The sequence below is a fragment of the Prinia subflava genome, chromosome 10, assembly GCF_021018805.1.
Source record: "Prinia subflava isolate CZ2003 ecotype Zambia chromosome 10, Cam_Psub_1.2, whole genome shotgun sequence".
NCBI lineage: Eukaryota > Metazoa > Chordata > Aves > Passeriformes > Cisticolidae > Prinia > Prinia subflava.
The window spans coordinates 26,769,490-26,787,803 of record NC_086256.1 but is presented as its reverse complement, the minus strand read 5'-3'; the positions used below and the strand labels follow the sequence as shown (position 1 = coordinate 26,787,803).

Genomic DNA, 18,314 nt, shown 5'->3' with positions numbered 1-18,314 from the left:
TTTTATCCCTTTAGGTGTATTAAACCAATGAAATATAAACCATTGAGTTAGACCTTCAGCTGGAAGAATCCAGCTAAATAACTTAAAAATCTTACTCAAAAATTCTGTTAAAGCTCAGAAGTAAATAATACAGGCAATCAAACCTATTCAGTATTATAATACAAGTTTCCAGCATCTCTGTTGAAATCATTTGCTTTTATTTAATACTCTACATTTTAAAAGCAGTAAAGCACCCGAGAAAGTACAAGTAATAGTTTTATGTAACGGTCCAGCTTCCATGAAAACAAAATGTTGTGCAACAAAATTAAGAATGTTTGTGAGCCTATTTTAGAGCATAGAAGTCACGCTTTGTTTTGTAGCTGACACATTTCTAAAGATAGATCTGTCATTCCTGTGTTGCTTTTGCTCATTATTCCCAGGAATTGCATAACACTATTTTATGAAGGGAAAGATGTAAATGCAGCTGACCCTGGGACTAGATGACACAATGGGTAAAAGCAGCCTGAGAGTGATTTGTATTGCTATGCCGTACTGATTATGGAGCTTGTGTGGCTGGGCTGGTGAAATGTTCTGCATTTTTACCTGAGTCATAGCTGAGTTTGCATCATTCAGCTTCATTTTTGTGGAGAGAGCAGCAGAATAATAGGACAGCCATCCAGCAGTCAATTAATACCTTTTGCCTTAATTAGAAGAAGAAAAGCAATGTGTGTTTGCTATTTCTTGGACAACTTGAAATAAATTCCAGACTTGCTGTTTCAGTTTTGACAGGGGAGCTACCCTGATACTCCTCCCAGTCATTAGGAAAGTTCTTAATCCTCTCTTCTCCCGCAGCTGCCAGTGAGGAGAGTCACATTAGTGCCTTCAGTGGTGCTACTCATGTTGGCTTTGTGCTCCAGCCAAGATGCTGCTTGCTTTCAGGCTTATTCTCATTCTCAAATTTCATGCATGTATGTATTTTATGTATATATGGCAGTGGTAAATGCACTGTCCTCTGACTCTCTGCCTCAGTAGAGGAGGATCAGCTCCTCTCTCATTTTCTTGCCCTAGTTTCTCTCATTCCTTTGAAGAAATAAATGGTGGGGGTGTTTTCCCCCATCAGCCTCCTCCAATTATATCAGGCTTCCTTTGGCATGTAGGTGCTTTTGGTTTTGACAAATAAAGTTGATCTGTCACTCAAACACATCCTTGCTATATCCATTAGCTGTGCTGCCAGTCACTGGTGCTGGGGTTTGCTGGTGCAGCATCAAGCAGCATAATAACTTGCTTTTCTGAAGTGGCATAGCCTGAGGGAGAAGTTACAGATGAAGGCTGTAATTTCATTATGGAATATTGCAGTGTGCTGAAAATGTGCCCGTATTGTAAACAGAAAAATCTAAACAAGTGGGGCCTGCTCTTTGTAAAAAGTCTCAGTTTAAAGGCGGTGATCTTAATTTGGCTGAAGGTACAGCTTCTTCAAGAGGCTTTACCTGTGAGTGTCCCTTCTGATATCAAAACAACCATATTTCTGCTCTAGCAAATGGGTGGTATTTCTCTTCCCGGCAGAGATGCAGGGGTCTGTGTGCAGATGGGGTTGGGAACCTGTCTCTCCTGGTTAAATTGATCCTGGTTAACCTTGTTCAGAGCAATGATGCCGGAACATAAATCATCAGTGATGATGCTGGTGACTCAGCTTTCAGAGGAGCAGAGGCTCTGATGGGCTTTTATAAGAGCAGACAGGTGACAGCATTTGTGAGGACTCGTGTCTGGCCAAGAGCAAGTCTGGCCCAGAGCAGCTGCGGGAAGGGAAGCCCGTGCCGGGGCCGGGGCTGGCGCCAGCCCAGCCCTGCTCTGCCGTGTGCCAGCTGGGTGCCTGCTGAAAGCTTGAGCTTCGTGCCAGCAGTAATTGATTGTAGGCTTTCCTGGAGCACAGCCCTGGTACCAGCTGTAGCTGAGTCTCTTCCTCTTTTCCAACCCCTTTTTTACACCCACCTGCTTCTTAAATGCATTCTTTTTTCATCAGCCACTAAGCCTCCTTATCCCTATTTTTAAGAACGGGGAGGAAGTCGGTGTGTCGGGTTTCTGGTAAATGTGCATCGAGTCCCCTGGGAACAACAGTGGCATAAGCTTCCAGGAAAAACACAAGATGACACATAAATCCTCATAAAAATCCCATTTACAGATTCATAGCTTCAGTACAAGAAACAAATCCTGGCATTGTGTAGTAGCTATAAACAGCACCCTGTGAGCTAATTATGACTTGCTGTGTCCCTAGCTATGGCAGGCACTAATCTGCAGCTCCCCCCGTGCAGGAGATGGGAAAGGATGAAGAGGAACGGCTAGCAGCAAGCCACAGCTCAGTTCTGATTTATTCAAGAGGCAGATTTGTTGTTTTGCCATGGGTCACAGGGGGAGAAAAATAAGGAGATCTAGCATTCAGGTAAAAAATTGGCTTTAGGCCTCGTTAATCTACAGCAGGTGATGTGTGAGTGTGGTTAGGTAAACATGCTTTTGAAATCCATGTTTAGTATTCTGCATGCTCACTACTGTGTGTTTGCAGCATCTGTACTTCAGTGATAGATGTTACCACAAACCTCCAAAATCAGCTGCATCTGTTTAGTGAATTGCAGTAAAAGCAAAGCAACAGTAGTCTCTCTTTTTTAGGAGGCCACTAATATTTTACAGTTTTCATTTTTTGGTGTCAATAAATCAAATGTATGATTGCTGTATCCCAACAGCACTTCATGGGTGTATTGCTGTCAGTTTTGAAAATGGCAGCCACTTCTCTCTATTGAGTTTAAATTAAGCAAAAACTTGTCATATGGTCTTTTTTGTTGTAGATTCTTTGCAGTTTGGAGTGGTGTGAGCTGGTTGTGTTGGATGCCTGTATTTCCAATGCAGAGGATGTTTGACACTAAATGGGTTATAAGGAAATATGCCTTCAGCTTCCTTTAATTCAAGTTTTTAGAATCACTGATTCACTTTGCAAGAAGATGAAATTTTTCTCCAGAAGTATTTGTCTTTAACCATTCTAGAGGTTTTCTTTGAATTGATTAGGGAAAAAAGGGGGTTATTTTAAAACATTCATCACAGTAATGTAATTCCATATGCCTCTGAAGTATTTGTTTCATGTTATTCATGTGGATGCTCTTTGCAGTAGTAGATCATGCTGCTAAAAACATTTCAGGCCTAAAACTCCCAGTCATCAGTTGGATCATGGTGACAGACTGGGTCTGAAGCACTTGGTGCTCAGAAGCAGATCAGACCATGGGAATTTGTGCCTTATTAAAAGCTTTAACTTTATTTAACTCTCACTGCCAGAGGCGTGGTTGACACTGGGTAGCTTGAGCCTGGATTTGAGACATATCAGCCATAAAAAATACTATCTCATGAAAGAAAGATCAGCATAACTGACAGCACTTTGCTAATCTGAGCTTGTGTCTCTGAATAAAATGAAGGATGCACATGAATCTTTACAGGGTCAGGATTCTGTGTGGCTGGATCAGATGCTGAGGTTAGGGGGGTTTTTCAGAGGTTGATGATTAGCTTTCAACTACAGTTTCTCCAGCTTAATCCCCTAGGAAGGAAAGCTATCACAACTTCTGATAAGATAAATCTCTGGGCTGTAACTATCACTCTCTTTCTGGATTAAAGAACAAAGCAAAATCTGGGGGAAAAATACAGCTACTGTACTTAAAATAAAAGATAGCATCACACATCGCCTTTTAGTCCAGTGAATTACACATTTTCTGAGCCCTAGGTAGTTATTTTTATATCATATTTCAGAGCCTTCATACTTCAATTTCCCTGGATGTGGCTGCAGACCATCTAAACATTGTCTACAAAAGATTATTTTTATGAACTTCTAGGGTTTTGGTAGTTAATCTGTTGGAGGACTATGTAAGCTGCATTTTTGGTTCATGTCACCTTTGACTTTCCTTTGCCCTTCTCCAGCTTGTTCCCCCGTGCCTTTTTTGAGCTTGTTACTCAATTTGTTACCCATGATAACATCTCAAGGGAACCCAAAAAAATAGATGTCTTTAAAGCTTCAACAAAATTGCCTGTGTTGGGCATGGAAGAAAGATCAGTGCTTCCCTTAAGGGGAACAAACACAGCAGCGAGTTCTCAGCCCTCTGCAGGTCCCAGGAAAGCCAAGTGGAAGAGAAACATCCCAGATCCAGGACAGCCAGATGTGGATTGTCACAGATGCTAGAGGATACAAAGGACTTTTTAGAGATGCAGAGAGCGATAGGGGAATGGTTTTAAGCTGAAAGAAGAGAGATTTAGATGACATGTTAGCAAGCTGTCTGCTCAGAGGATGGTACAACTCAGGGTGTCAGAGAGGCTGTGGCTGCCCCATCCCTGGCAGTGTCCAAAGCCAGATTGGACAGGGCTTGGAGCAACCTGGGATGTTGCTTAGGAATGAGGGGATTTTTAAGGTTTCTTCTACCCCAAGCCATTCTGTGGTTTCTATGGAAGGACAGCCCTTGCTAAATAACTGCCTGGAAAGGGAGCTCCCCTGTACCTGATCTAACCCTAAATTGCATTCTACAAAGGTTACTTTGGAGAATTTAAGTTAAGAAGCTCAGGTATTGCAATGTTAATGGGAAAGCTCTAGTTTCAGACTTTGTGAAGAGAGTTGGGTGGGGATGAGGGCAGAATTAAGGCAGAGAGCTGGAACAGAGTTGATTTTGTCTTACTATGATCCTTTAATCATATTACTTAAAAATGAAAGATTTATGGTGTGTGTGACTTAAAAGGTGTTAATTGAACCACTTAGTGTCTGCAAATCCCTAACCATTTTTCACCTGTCAGTTCCTGTTTTCCCCTCTAAGTCTATCTGTAAATGCTTTCCAAATGAGTCTTAACCCCTTGTTAACACCATCAAGCTGCAGTGGGATCTTTGCTGTTCCAGATCTAATGAACATGCTTTTGGGCACAGAAACTGTTTTTCTCCATCTGTACCATCAGTGAAGTGTTTTAAATCTATCACATCTCGAACAGAACTGTTAAACTCTTATCCTTTACATCTTTCTACCTACTCAACAATTCTTAATTCTCATTGTATGGGGTGATTTGGGGTTTTTTTGACAAATGTGGTTATGTGATTATCCTCTTTATACTTCAGCTGGGACATTCATCCTCTAACTGCCCAAAGTGTCACCAGCACGCCAGCCTTCCTCTAGGGCCCTCTTCACCTGCTGCTATTGTCTGCTGTCCTCTCAAAGCCATCCAGATAGGAGACTGCCTTCTAAGAGATGGCTCTGGGTTGTATTCTCTCTGCTTGTACGTGATGGCTCCACTTGCAGATTATTTCCTTTTTTTCCTTAAGCTCCTTGAAGCCCTGACTTGAGAGGAGATAATCTGGTCAGGGGAACAGGTTTGAACTGATAAAGCCCTGCTGTGATGTGGTATCTAGCTCCCTGCCATTGGCTGGGGACTGCTCCCAGCCCACAGCTCAGTGTGGTGCAGCTCTAGGCCTCTGAACTGCTTTTGCTTCTCTCAGGGACTGCTCCATGGCTCCAGATGTCAGATCTGGTGATCTCTGCTCTGGCCTGCTGCAGCCTTCACCTCATGGTGCTGATGGGCAGTGCCTGCCCACTTCACTGGGAACTCAGGGAATCACTTAAGCTTCTTGGAATAAGGTTTCTAGTAAAGCATAGGCTGTCATAGACCTGCCTCTCTGTGTGGGTACCTAATGGAAGTAGAAATGAAATAATGCTGGCTCCTCAATGGTGCGTTTGTGGTCAGCTCTCATGCCTGCAGGGGTTAGGGGTACTTAACATTTTCTCATTGATGACATATCATGGAAGAGGTGAAGCCAGGGAAATCATTGCATGAGCTGTATCACTGCAACCATCCTCTCAGCAGCTGGTGGTTAGAAACAGTGATTTATATTGGGTAAATAAAACTTTAGGTTTCTGAATGTAAAGTTTTAAAACCAAGGAATGCTGTTAAGTTTCACCGTAGTGAGGAGCAGAACGCCAGTGCTGCTTGCTGTTACTTAACTAATGGAACAATAAATGTTTAACAACCATGAGAAAGGAAAAGGATTTTTCCTCTTCTGTGTGTAAATTATTAAGGAAAACAGGATGCAAGTGTATAGTGGAACCAAGAATTTAGCAAGGTACAATCAGTATCCATGTATCTACATCGTATTTCAATGTGTAGCTGCACTGATCAAAGCAGTACTAAGAAGTTACAGAATTGTGGACTTCTGGTTTATATTGTTGGTTAAAACTTGGCCCCGAGGCTACAATGATCTAGTTATGTGTGTCAGAGCTGCTCGAGGACCTGCATGAATGGGATCTGTCAGTTCAGCTTCTGCTGTGTACATCACAGTTGATACCAACTGGTGAACATTCTGCCAGATGGTCCAAAAATTGGTGAACAAGTATTACAAATTTTCTTACCTCTGTCACATTTTTTGGGAGTCAGACTGGAGGCATAGTGCCAGAATGTGTCTTGGCAGTGTTGCTGCTCCTGTTTTCTCTGCTGATCGTTAGGAGTTTGCCAGTGCAATCATCATTTAGTTTTGCACAGCCCCTCAATTCAGCTTGAAATAAAAACCTCTGTGATATATTTTCCAGTTCTTGATCAGAAACATTTCTTAAAATACTCATAGCAAACAAACTGCTATTTTTCTCCCAGATAGGAAGGCTTTTTTTTAGCATTTACAGAAAGCTGGAAGTAGCTTCTCAGAAGTGAAACTTTCATGTGCACATAGATACGTGTATAGAACATAAGATGTGTGCTGCAGGAGAGGTTGACTTACTGTCCATGCATCCATGCATTTTACATATACAGCTATTCTTAGGTAAGTAGTTATCTTTATGGTATAATAATTATTTATGGTAATAATAACAGTAAGTGTCCATTGCTAAGAGGCTAAGGAGTCAAACCTTGAGCTCTCTGAGAATTTGTGCAAAAAAATCAGTGTTTGAGATAAATGCATTTTTAAAAAATTCTGGACCCTAGCACTTCATATCAAGGGGGAAATGTCTCTTCAGCCAATAAAGTTTTGCTTTTAGCTTGTGGAATAAGGTTTGTTCTACTGATGGGTTTTGTTTTTTTTCCCCTAAGCTGCATGTTCCAGTGGGGTGGTTTGATCAAGGTGCTGTGTGCTTTGCAAAGATCCTGATTGCCTGATGTATTGCAGAAATGATTTTTGTTTTGTACATTGTGATTTCCTGTAAGACTGACCAGGGCCTGCTCTTTTTCAGCTGTATCAGCTGGAGTAGTTACCACAAGAACCTGCTAGCCAGCAGTGACTATGAGGGCACCGTCATCCTTTGGGATGGATTCACGGGACAGAGATCCAAGGTCTACCAGGTAACACTCAACCAGAAGCAGCATTTCCTGTGGTGGGCACTGTGCTGGGGGAGCAGCACTGGGGCTCAGGTTCTGCTCCTAGTCCAGCTAAAGGCTTCTCCATTCCACAGGGTGAAATGGATGTTCCTCCTGCTTGGTAAATGTGTCATCTGCACAGCTTTATTGAGCTGTAGTCCTCCAAGGGAGGCAGTTCTGTCTTCCTGTCACAGTTGTGAGGCAGCTGATGTTTTCTTGCTGCTGCGTTTGGGCAGGGAAGCTGCACAGGGAGAATTCAGTTCCTGGAAGCTGTCTCACCTTTCTTTAGAAAGCCCCTGTCTCTCCACAGCTGTTCCACTTCAGTCTTTGTCCAAAGCCTTTTGTAAAACGGCAGTGGTTGCCAGCACAGGTGCTCGTGAAGCAGAAGTGCAGAATGCAGGCTTGAGTGCTGAGGCTGGGAGAAGGGAGCACAAGGCAGAACAAGGGAGTTCCTTCCCCACACAGCGTGCTCAGCTCAACTGCGTCTGCAGAAGTTTCTGGCATTTTGTGTCTTCGTGAAACTCACACCTTGTGTTTCTATCTGATGGCTTCTGAGAAGTGATGATCAGAACAAGGAGCTTGGGAGAGGGCTGCAGTGCTTGGGAAGAGGCTGGAAGTGCCTCAGGGGGTTGTGTAGGTAACACAGGCCATTGAAACTGGTCAGGGATAATGAATGAACTACAGACACCTTGATGGTTCAGCATAAGTTTTAGTTCCTACTTTTAGGCCTCTGTTTACTTTTTCATTGTTTTTTAACCATTTTTAATGCTTGTTTTCACTAATCCTTTGCATATCTCAATTGAAAGAGAAATTATACTGGACAGGATAAATCTAGTCTGTTTTCCTCTCAAATACATTTTGCACTTCTTTATGAGGCTGAATAATGAACCTAGAGATGACCAGCTGTTGCTTATGTTAAAACAAACTCATTTTGCTGCCTATCACATCACTTGAATTTTTTATTTGGATTTGCATAGAGGCATTGACATCTGCTTTGCATGTACTGAAACCCTTTAGTGACTTCATCCTCCTGAGCTTTTTGTCTTGTAAGCCTGTGTGAAGGCTTTAAACAAAGGGTTTGACTGAATTTCAGATTTTATTCAATGCAATGTTCTGCTTCCATGTGGGATGTGCCAGCATAGCAATTACAGCGCCTCTGTGTTTTGAGGAATAGTGTGCAGTCTTTTAATAATATTTATTTCAGTGGTAAAACAGACACCAGGAGATTTACTTAACAGCTCAACAGGAAGGTGAGGATTTCCTGGACTTTCAGGGAGGAGGTGTTGGAAATGGGCATCTTGTCAGTATTGGGAGATACTTAAAATTTGCTCATTAATATTGAAAGATAGAACTACGACCTAGGATAAGCAGCAGCACATGGTGGAACCACAGCCAGTCAAATCATACTGCAAAACCAGGTTTTTAATGTGTATATCCTGAAATTTTTTTTCCAAGTAAAAATGAAATCAGTTTTAGTTTTTAAAAAAGCCATTCTAGTGTTTTCTGCTTTCCTGGCATATTGATGGGATTGGTCTGATTGGGAGAAAAGATATTTTTTGAAAAACTGCTAAACATAGTAAGCTGCTCTCTCCAGGTCCCTGCTGACAATTTATACCAAACCATGTGTTTTCCTGTTTTATCACATTACAACTCACTACTTTCCAATATTGTTCTTGTGTCTCTCAACAGGAGCATGAGAAAAGGTGCTGGAGTGTTGATTTTAACTTGATGGACCCTAAGCTATTGGCTTCAGGCTCTGATGATGCCAAAGGTATTATTTTATTTCAGTCTCTCTGCAGAAGACTTGGGCTGGATGTATTCTGTGGAAAGAAGAAAAATGTGCTATTTCAAGTAGCTGATTCCTCAGCTGCCTTCAGTATTGTGATTCCTGTGGTAATGTGAAAAGATATTACTGCACCGTTTGGATCTTAGAGAAGGAGAGCCTTTATTTGGATTGAGATCTCTTGCTTCACATTTTTTTGTGTAATGTACTCTCAGCTAACATTCTCCTGAACTCCAAACAACCCAAAATGTGTTTTAACATTAGTTAAACTTGTAGAGTTAAAGCCTCGGGGCCTTTCAAAAGAACAGCATGTATTTATATTTCAAAAACAAGGCTGTCAGTAAAACAGCAGCACTTAAAAAATCCCTGCTGCTTTTTTACCTGTAGCTCTGCATCTTAAAGACCATGTTTCTTGGAGCTTTAAGGAGTTGGAATGTGCACTGAGTAGGAGTGCTGGGAGCTGCTCTCAGCCTTCCACACTCCAGGGTCCATTTGACGAAGCACTTTTGGAGAGCCCTTAGGCCAAGCCCTTTACCAGATGATGGTAAAAATGTTCATCTTCTAAGAAGATATATAGGAAGCTCCTAAAGAACAGGCTAGAACTGAGCAAGATGTAATATTCTTCATCCCTAATGAATGAGAGTTTTATCTGTAATATGTTTACAGTATCAAATCAGGGTTATTTAACAGCAAGAGCTTATAAGTTCCTTTCCTAATCAGTGAGGATCACTTCTCCCAGATGGGCTGGTAGAGCTCTGGACAGAGCTCTTCATGATTTGCTTTGAAATGATAAATTAATTTTTCACAAGTGCTAAACTTTGTAAGCCTCTCCCCCATTCCAAAAAGCTTTTAAATGCTGTTCCAAAAGAAATTAATGTTTCTCAGTTGCATTTGGCACTCATGGAATCAGAATGGTTTGGGTTGGAAGGGACTTTAAAGCTCATTTTTTTCCAGCCCCTGCCATGGGCAGGGACATGTTCCACTATCCCAGGTTGCTCCAAGCTCCATCCAGCCTGGCCTTGGGCACTGCCAGGGATCCAGGGGCAGCCACAGCTTCTCTGGGCACCCTGTGCCAGGGCCTGCCCACCCTCACAGGGAAGAATTTCTTCCCAATATCCCATCTCACCCTGCCTTCTGGCCACTCCCTTTGTCCTGTCACTACAGTTCCCAAAGCTGGTAATTCCATTTACAAAACTTTCATGATTATTTTATATTTAAGGTGAATTTAAAATGTTTTCATTACATTTCCCCTTCTTTTTCTGGTGGAAGACAGATGTGTTTTCTATGTGTTTAAATGCAGCAGGAGTGAATATTCACCTTGTAAGTTAACAGCTTCTTCATCAGTGCTCCCCACTCTTGCCATGCATATAAAAAGCTGATCTGCCAGGTAGATCCACATTTATTAGCATGTTAATGAGGTGTCCAGTTCTGCTGCAAGCACAGCTTCTGTCTTCAGTTTAACAGTTCACTTCTTCAGTAATTGTCTCTAAAAGTGTACTGTTTACTTAGAAATTATTGTAATAAAGCCTGCAGATCTACTTAACCTGCATTTCAATTCACAAAGGTCTTTTGAAGGTGTAGTGGGGTTTTGGTGGATAAAACCGGACTGGAACATTTTATCCTTTATTTTTACCTGTGATTTGCATATATAAAGAGCCCTTTAGAGACAAATGGAATCTCAGCACAGATTTTAGAAGTTTTTGAGGTACAGACCAATAGCAGCAAAATGTCCACATTAATGCTGTAGTGTTCATCTTCCATTTGGGTGATCACACTGATTAAATGTGAGGGAACAGTAACACTCATGATAAGTGTCTTAATTCAAACCTGCCTAACTTAAAACCTTGTTGTTCTGCTTATGTTCATGACTGTTTGGCTGAGTTCTGGTCAGTTTTAATACACAGTCATACACGTCTGTCCAGGTAGAGTGTCTGGCAGGAAAGATCTTTTATCTACTCTTGCTGTCCTCCTTTATTTCTCTGCTTCTCTGAGGCCACACTGGGCTTTGCAGAGCTAATCTCATCGTTCTTCCCCACTAAGCACAAGTATCACGTTTCCCTCTCAAGTGATCAGGACAAGGCAGCAAGAAAAGGGACAGCTTTGCCAGTTCTTCCTGCTTGCTTGTGTACCTGCCTGTCTCTCCTTGGTCTTTTCAAGTCAGAAGCTAATTCTGAAAGCCAGCATGTATTGGAGAAGGTGCTTATAAATGAAAAATCCAGTGCTTTTCAGCTCTCTCTGCCAGGGCTCAGGCACTGCACAGAGGATGCTAACAGAGTACTATTAGGCAGAAAATGATTCTCCTATAATTAGAAGCAGCATCCTTGGGCCCAGGTTCTTACAGTTCCCATCTTGTTAGATGAAGATAATCCAGAATATGCTTATCTGCAAAAGATCATCCTCCTTTCATAGCAGATAATGACAGCATAGAAGCATTATTGTACTTAGAGTAACTACTGTGTGTACAAACCCTTCACTTTTATCTACAGTTGTTATGCCCTCTCCTTTTCAAGGGGCAGAGGTACTTGTGGATGTCTGTAGGGACCCAAAGGTATACTCTAACTAGACAGCAGTTAGCAAAATTGCTGTTTACTTGTTCTACAAGCAGCTACGGGAATAGGCACGGTCTTAATTTCAATTCTTTTATGTACATAATAATGGCAGGAGCTGTGATACTCATGTAAGTAGGAAAGGGTGAATTTTGGCCCTTGGAGAGGAAAAGATTAATTTTTTGAAGGCAAAATGATGCCAAAGTACTAGGACAGGGCTGGAGCTAATACACTTAGCTCATGACTTACAGCTGCCCGTTCTGCATTGAGGTGTAGTTTTATGGCCATAGTAAAGTTAGCAGATGAGGGAGGGTGAAATATTTTGTGATGCTCTGTGGGTAGAATTTGTCTTCACTGGGATAGATGCCTTTTTTGGGGTGATCAGATGTTTCTCTGCTCTGGCTTTGTTTTTGAAGCTCTCTGAAATTCAAGAAGATAGAAGGAGCACTGATAAATTCAACTGAAGAAAGAGTCCTGGTTTTACATGTGTAGTTCCTTCATTATTCCTGGTTCAAAATTGAGAGGTAGCATAGAACAGGAACACCTGAGAGCTCTGAGTTTGTAGCAATAGTTACTTTTCATTGTCTAATGGCAAGGAGGAATGCAGGTATCTGTCTCATTACATCTAGGGAAAGTAATTTCCATGTTGCATTGGTAAATGAGACCCTGGTACTAGTCATGCAGCTGGTTTTTTATAGTGTCCATTAATTCACCAAAGCAACACGGATACACAAAGTTGGCTTCATTAAAAAAAAAAAAAGAAAGGAAACCCTTCTATGGAGGGGAAATGGCCTGAGAACTGCAGCTCAGAGTCTGCTTCTCTGACTTCCTCAGGATTGTTTGGGACTTTGTTTTCATTGATATTTCATTCCTTCAGCTACTGTTGACGTGAGGTGTAGGTATTGATTGCTCTCAAAATACCAAGCTGAACCTTCAGTTTGGTCATTTTTCTGGCTAAAAAGTTCAGCGATTTTCTGGAGATTTGTGGGGTCGTTGGATTCATTTGGTGGGAGTGCCTTGGAAAGGTCAAGATGATGTTGATAGTTATAACACTGACAATAAAGTCTGTGCCTTATGCAAGAAGTACCCTGCAGTCACTGCCTGCTGACAGCATCAGTTTACACCACCTCCATGACCCCTCTGCACAAGGCACTGGATCCAGAATTTTGCCTAGCAGGACAATTCAGCAGGTTTCTCCTTTCTTTGGGCTTCTCCTAATGTCTGCAGATGAATTTTCTGGTAGCAAGATCTTATTCCTGGCTTAGAGCTTTTCTGGAGTAGCAGCAGGCTCTTGGTCACATGAGCAGATAAGGATTCACAAGTGACAGGCTGGATGAAACTCTGTGTACCAACTGTGAACATCAACACCTTCAGCTATTGTAGTACAGGCTTCTGCCTCTTTTAGTCAGTGTTTAGACACAGAACTGATACATGGAAAATAAATTTACAAACTTACACTTTTGGTGTAAAGCTGCAAATAAAAAAAGGTCTTGAAAAGACCTAAACATTTTAAACTGAAAAAAACTGTTCTGGAGGCATCTTTTTAATACTTTGGTGAGGGGTAGTTATTTGGCCACATAAAGATGTCTCTCAGCAGCTGCAAAATGACAGAAAATATGCTTTGAGAACATGTGTTTCAGAAATAGTCAATCTCAGATAGTTGCTTGTCTCATCAACACAGCTCTAGATGTTACCAAGACATCTGTGTTGTATAATTACTGCCTCGACCTCAGCAAAACCGATGAAAGCTACAGCAAATAAACTCTACCCCCATGAATTATGCTTTATTAACCTGTCAGTTCTTTTTAAAAAATAATGGGCAGTTCTAGGTGAAACTTGACATGTTTCATTATGTGTTGTTATATGTCCCATCTATCCTTTTTACGGTACTGACTAAGATATAATTGGAGCGCAGCGTATCTCACAGCAGTTAGAGCACAGAAATTGCAGGCTCTAATCTGTGCCTGTCAGTTGTAACGAATATTATGATGACTTTGAGCACATGGGTTGTCTCTTCACCAGATTAAATGGCTCAGCTTATGACCTGCAAGCTTGAATGAATAAAGGAGCCAAGCTGAAAGTGAGTCCTCAATTAGCTTTTGCTACAAAGCTGGGACCAGATGGCCATTTGTTTGTTTGTGGGGGGGGCAAGGAGAGACTTGGCTGCTTTGGATACAGCTTTAAATACCTGCATAGAAAGCTTCAAAAAAAGCCTGTGTTGTTCTAATACTAGATTTTGGCAGAGTATTGCTCTGAACCTGAGATCACGTACCCACCCCACACTCCTCAAGTTGAAGTGATGTTGTCTGCTGACACTGTCCTCTCATAAACAGGTTTTATTTGCTTTTTTATCTCATCCATAAACTTGATGGCCTTTACTGCCACCAGAACTTAGAGTATTTATCTCTTGCTATCTGTTCATTTAAGCAAAATGTAAATATTTTCTTGTTTTGCAAAATTCTTCCCTTCTCTCTGCCCAGAAGTGCAGAACATGGTGAAGAAGCTTTGTCATCCAGTCTTCCCTGGGAGAAGAGAGCCTCTTAAACCATGCTTGCAAAGTTTTTGTTTCATTTAAAAATGTAGCCAGGTGTTTAGGGTGAATATTGTAGCTCTGATCAATGAGAATGGATTTATTTCTAAAAACCAACCTCAGGCTGGGTGCTGTTTCCATTGAATTTTACACAATGCTTCTGGGCCAACAGAGTATGCCACTGAGGTTTGTATTTGTGCTGGTGTCTGTGTGTGCTGCTTTCTGATGGTTCCAGGCAGCTGCCAGATATCCACACAGTGCTGTGTTTGCAGAGATTCCTTGGTGTGCTCTGAGCAGGGCTGTTTCCTCCAGCTTTGTATGGCCAGAAATAGCCCAGACTTGCTGCTTTCATTGCTTGCCATTCTATTAAAAAGTGCACTAGAACCAACCTGCCAGTATTCCTCCTTTTCCTTCATCTTCTAAAGCATCCTTAGATAATCCACGTGAAAACCTTGCTTCTCCCTCAAAGCCCCAGGGAAATGCTGACCAAGAGGTGACAGAGAGGACCCCTCAGAGGGCAGGGGACACGCCATGAGACTGCTGATCTCTCGTGTATTGAGCACAGTGGGTTGCAAGGGTCCTGTTTTGTCCTTTTTGCTCACTTCACCTCCAAAGGTGGAGTGAGGGAAGAAGGACCTTCTTCTTTCAGTAAGAAGCCTGGAGGACCTGTTGGCCACAGATCTGAAGAAGCCCGTGCAGCTCAAGGGGAGCTCTTGAGGGGATTAACCCTTCATGTAGAACTGCATGTTCAGCATTGGTTCCAGCTTGCTCTGCTTCCAGCCTCAGACTGTGATACTCAAGTACAGCTTGATCCACTCCTCAAGCAAAGAGGAAGGGGACAATGTTTAAGTCTCTTCTGCCTTGTAGGCATCAATGGGGCTTGATGCCAATCTGCTGCTCCTTTATCTGGGCCAAAGGCAGTGCATTGTTTAGCTTTTAACAGGAAGATTAACTATGTGAGGAGCACCTGGCATTCTCCATCTTAAGGTTAAATGGTGCTTGAAGTGTTTCTGGCTGGTGGGGAAGGCTTGTATTTTGAAAAGCCCTGGTGGTTTTTGTCGGTCATTCTCTGAAGCACTGGAGTGCTTGCGGGGAAGAGCTCCTTCTAGCACGTAGTTTAATCAGTGTTCATGTGGTAGTCTCATAGAACAGTAAAGTTCTTGTACTGAGGGATTATTGCATCATAGGAAGCCAGCACACTGATTTCTCTCCTGTCTGTGCCAGTTTCTCAAGAATAAAACAAGTTGTTCTCACTCACTGTGCATTCAATTTGGTATATTTATTCTGTGCAAAGCAGTTTTGCTGTGGAGCATGAAGTTCTTGCATCCCAGCTCAGGGACAAGGAACAAAAAAGGGTGTAAACCTTCTGTCCTTGGTTGTATCAATCTGCACTGCAGTAACCTTAAGCACTGAAATTACAGCATGTGGTTAGTCACCTGCTCTGTTGGTCTCAGGTCTGTGGGACGGGCACTTCTGGCATCTCCTGTGTGTATAAGGTGAGCAGGGTATTCACAATGTGGACTTGAGAATATTCTTAAATTTACCAACCACCAGTGAGAACCTTTAGACTTACTAAGATCTTAGCAACTGAGGCTTTCCAGACTCTTACTCATAAAATAACAGATTTTAGGCCTTTCAGATGAAGTTCATGTTTTTGTTGTTTTTTGTTTATTCATGTCTCTCTTTCCCTTTCTCTAGTGAAACTGTGGTCTACCAACTTGGACAACTCAGTTGCAAGCATTGAGGCCAAGGCTAACGTGTGTTGTGTCAAATTCAGCCCATCTTCTAGGTATCACCTAGCTTTTGGCTGTGCAGGTAGGTAAAAGGAATTTGGGGCAAAGGGATATGGTTTCTTCCTTGCTTTATTCCTTATTCCCCCCAAAGATGGGATCTTGGCTGCTGTGCCCAAGACTGAGGTGTCTTTGCAGTTAAAATGTCTGAGTGAAACTTCTCAAGTGCCACAACGATGTGTCAGTGTCACCCCCCAGCCTGATTTTCATTTGGGTGCCTCTGTCAGAGATAAAGCAGGCAAAGAAGTGGCCCCCTGTGTTTATTGGGATCACTAAGGCAACCAGGCAAAGCTCGGCTGTGGGAGGCTCGGGGTGTTAATATCATGAGAGCTGCTCTTTCTGATTTTTGATATTGTTCTATAAATACTACAGAGCCATACTGGGGATTTGAACTGGTTTTACCTGAAGCATGCTGTAAAGCTGGGGCTGTGCATGTTCCCATAGCTCCAACTACAACCCCTGTGGGGGGCTCATGTTTTCCTAGGCTGGGCAGAGACGGCTGTGAACGTTTTCATTTTTGTGAAGAAGTCAGTGGGGAAGGCACGACGAGCCTTTCATTCACTTAGATGAAATGGTTCTTGGTGATAACACAGAGATCTGAGAGCAGAGCAGGTGTCTCTTGGGGAGGAAGCTGTATTGTGCTATGCACACAGTAACTAACACTCAGAGGTGCCTGTAAATGTTTAACCGACTCTGCATTTCCTTTCTCCTTGGGGAGTTTTAATGCACTTGTAACTAGTTGTTCTGACAACATTTGTTCTCTCTGGACTCCAGGAGATACACTGATTGTTCTTGCAACCACTGGTTTGCCATTTCATTCAGGTGCTCTCATTTACAGGCTGGTTCTTACTTTGGTTGTATCTCTTAAGAGGCAAAAAATAAACTTGCATTTTGAATCCAAAAATGGATTCAAGCTGGAGTGTAAAATATTGGCAGGCATCTCTCTGAAGTTTAGTGAATTACATGTAAAAATAGTTGAATGACAATACCTAGTAGCAGCATTTGAATGAGAGGTACTATCTGGAAAAGGCTCTAGGGAAAGATGAGAGCTCCAAATGGATCAGCCACTGATTAAAATGTACCTGTAAAAGCGCCATGAAACAGAATTCTTCTTGATTAATAGATAACTGGGATTGCTTGCCACCAGGGAAAGGCAGAGGAGGGGATAAGGCACAGGTAAATCAAGGAAGGCTTTTTTGGAGCTGGAGGGCCTGTGGGGTGGGAGCAGGTGGGGGTGTCTCTATCCCCACACCCAGGTCCAACAAACTGCGTTCGTCTTCAGCAAGAGTGTTGTGAAAGAAGCATTAGGAAGCCCTAAAAGTTTCATGGAGCTTTTAAAGGACTGCGTGTGTTTTTGTATGATTTAGAGGACACTGAGGGGTAAAATGGTATTAGTAGTGAAAGAAGTGTTTATATCTGCTTGATGTTTGGTAATTGAATCTCTAAATAAAAATTAAAATGGATATTTGATTGATATTGTGATTGCTGAAACAATTGCATGGGGTAATTGAACTGATGGAAATTACTTCCCACAGTGGAATTCTGATTGATCTTTCAGCCATAAACACATGTGGGAAAAATGGCATATTAAAAGAAATACTGGAGTCTTGGAAGACATTATTTTTGAACTCCTAAACAATAATCAGAGCAAAGAAATGGGTTAGTGTCTACTTTCATACTCCATATAGTAAAACAGTTATGTTTAATGTGTTATGATGGAGACAAAGGTTTTTCTTCTCCATCAGCTTCAGCTAGCCTTGCTTAATAATTTCATTTAGTTTGTGGCAAAGGAACATAACTTTTGAATAGCGTGAGTTGTCACATAGGCTATAAAATTAATAAAGGAAGAGTCAAAGCCAACTTCCTTGAGTAGTACTAAAAAAAAACCAGGGAACTGGGCACACTGACTTGACCACTCCTGTTTGCCTGCACAAGAAATAAAAATGAGCAGTTGACAACACTGAACACTAATTCAGTGACCAGTGGAGTGGGCAATTTTAGAAAGCTGTCTTAGCCCTGCCTTGGCTTGCTCACATGCTAAGAGGATTTTCACATTTTTTAAACTGTTTCAGTTACTTATACAGTGATTTATTCAAGGAGAGAAGAGCCAAGACTTATGAGCATTTCATGCCCCACACAGTGCTGTATTGTATTTAAACAGAAGTGCTGTTCCTGTATGTGCTCTCATTTTATTTGCTGATTTGATGGAGCTTCATGCTATATATGTGTCTGTATTTTTGTGTGTTTATATGTTTATATCTATAGTTTAAGGCTTGATGAGGTAAGCAATTCATAAAATGGTTAGGGAGGAAGTATTGGTACTTAATATTTGAGATATAAAA

At 41.9% G+C, this 18,314-nt stretch overlaps 1 protein-coding gene across 2 annotated transcripts in view; it reads left to right on the top strand.

Annotated features, from left to right (window-relative positions):
• COP1 (COP1 E3 ubiquitin ligase) overlaps positions 1 to 18,314 on the top strand; it is a 123,010-nt gene that overhangs the window by 52,530 nt on the left and 52,166 nt on the right. For both annotated transcript variants that reach the window (XM_063406547.1, XM_063406545.1), the window contains exons 13-15: positions 7,200 to 7,308; positions 9,013 to 9,094; positions 15,881 to 15,997. In XM_063406547.1, the coding sequence (XP_063262617.1) occupies positions 7,200 to 7,308; positions 9,013 to 9,094; positions 15,881 to 15,997 (308 nt within the window). The remainder of the gene's footprint in view (positions 1 to 7,199; positions 7,309 to 9,012; positions 9,095 to 15,880; positions 15,998 to 18,314) is intronic.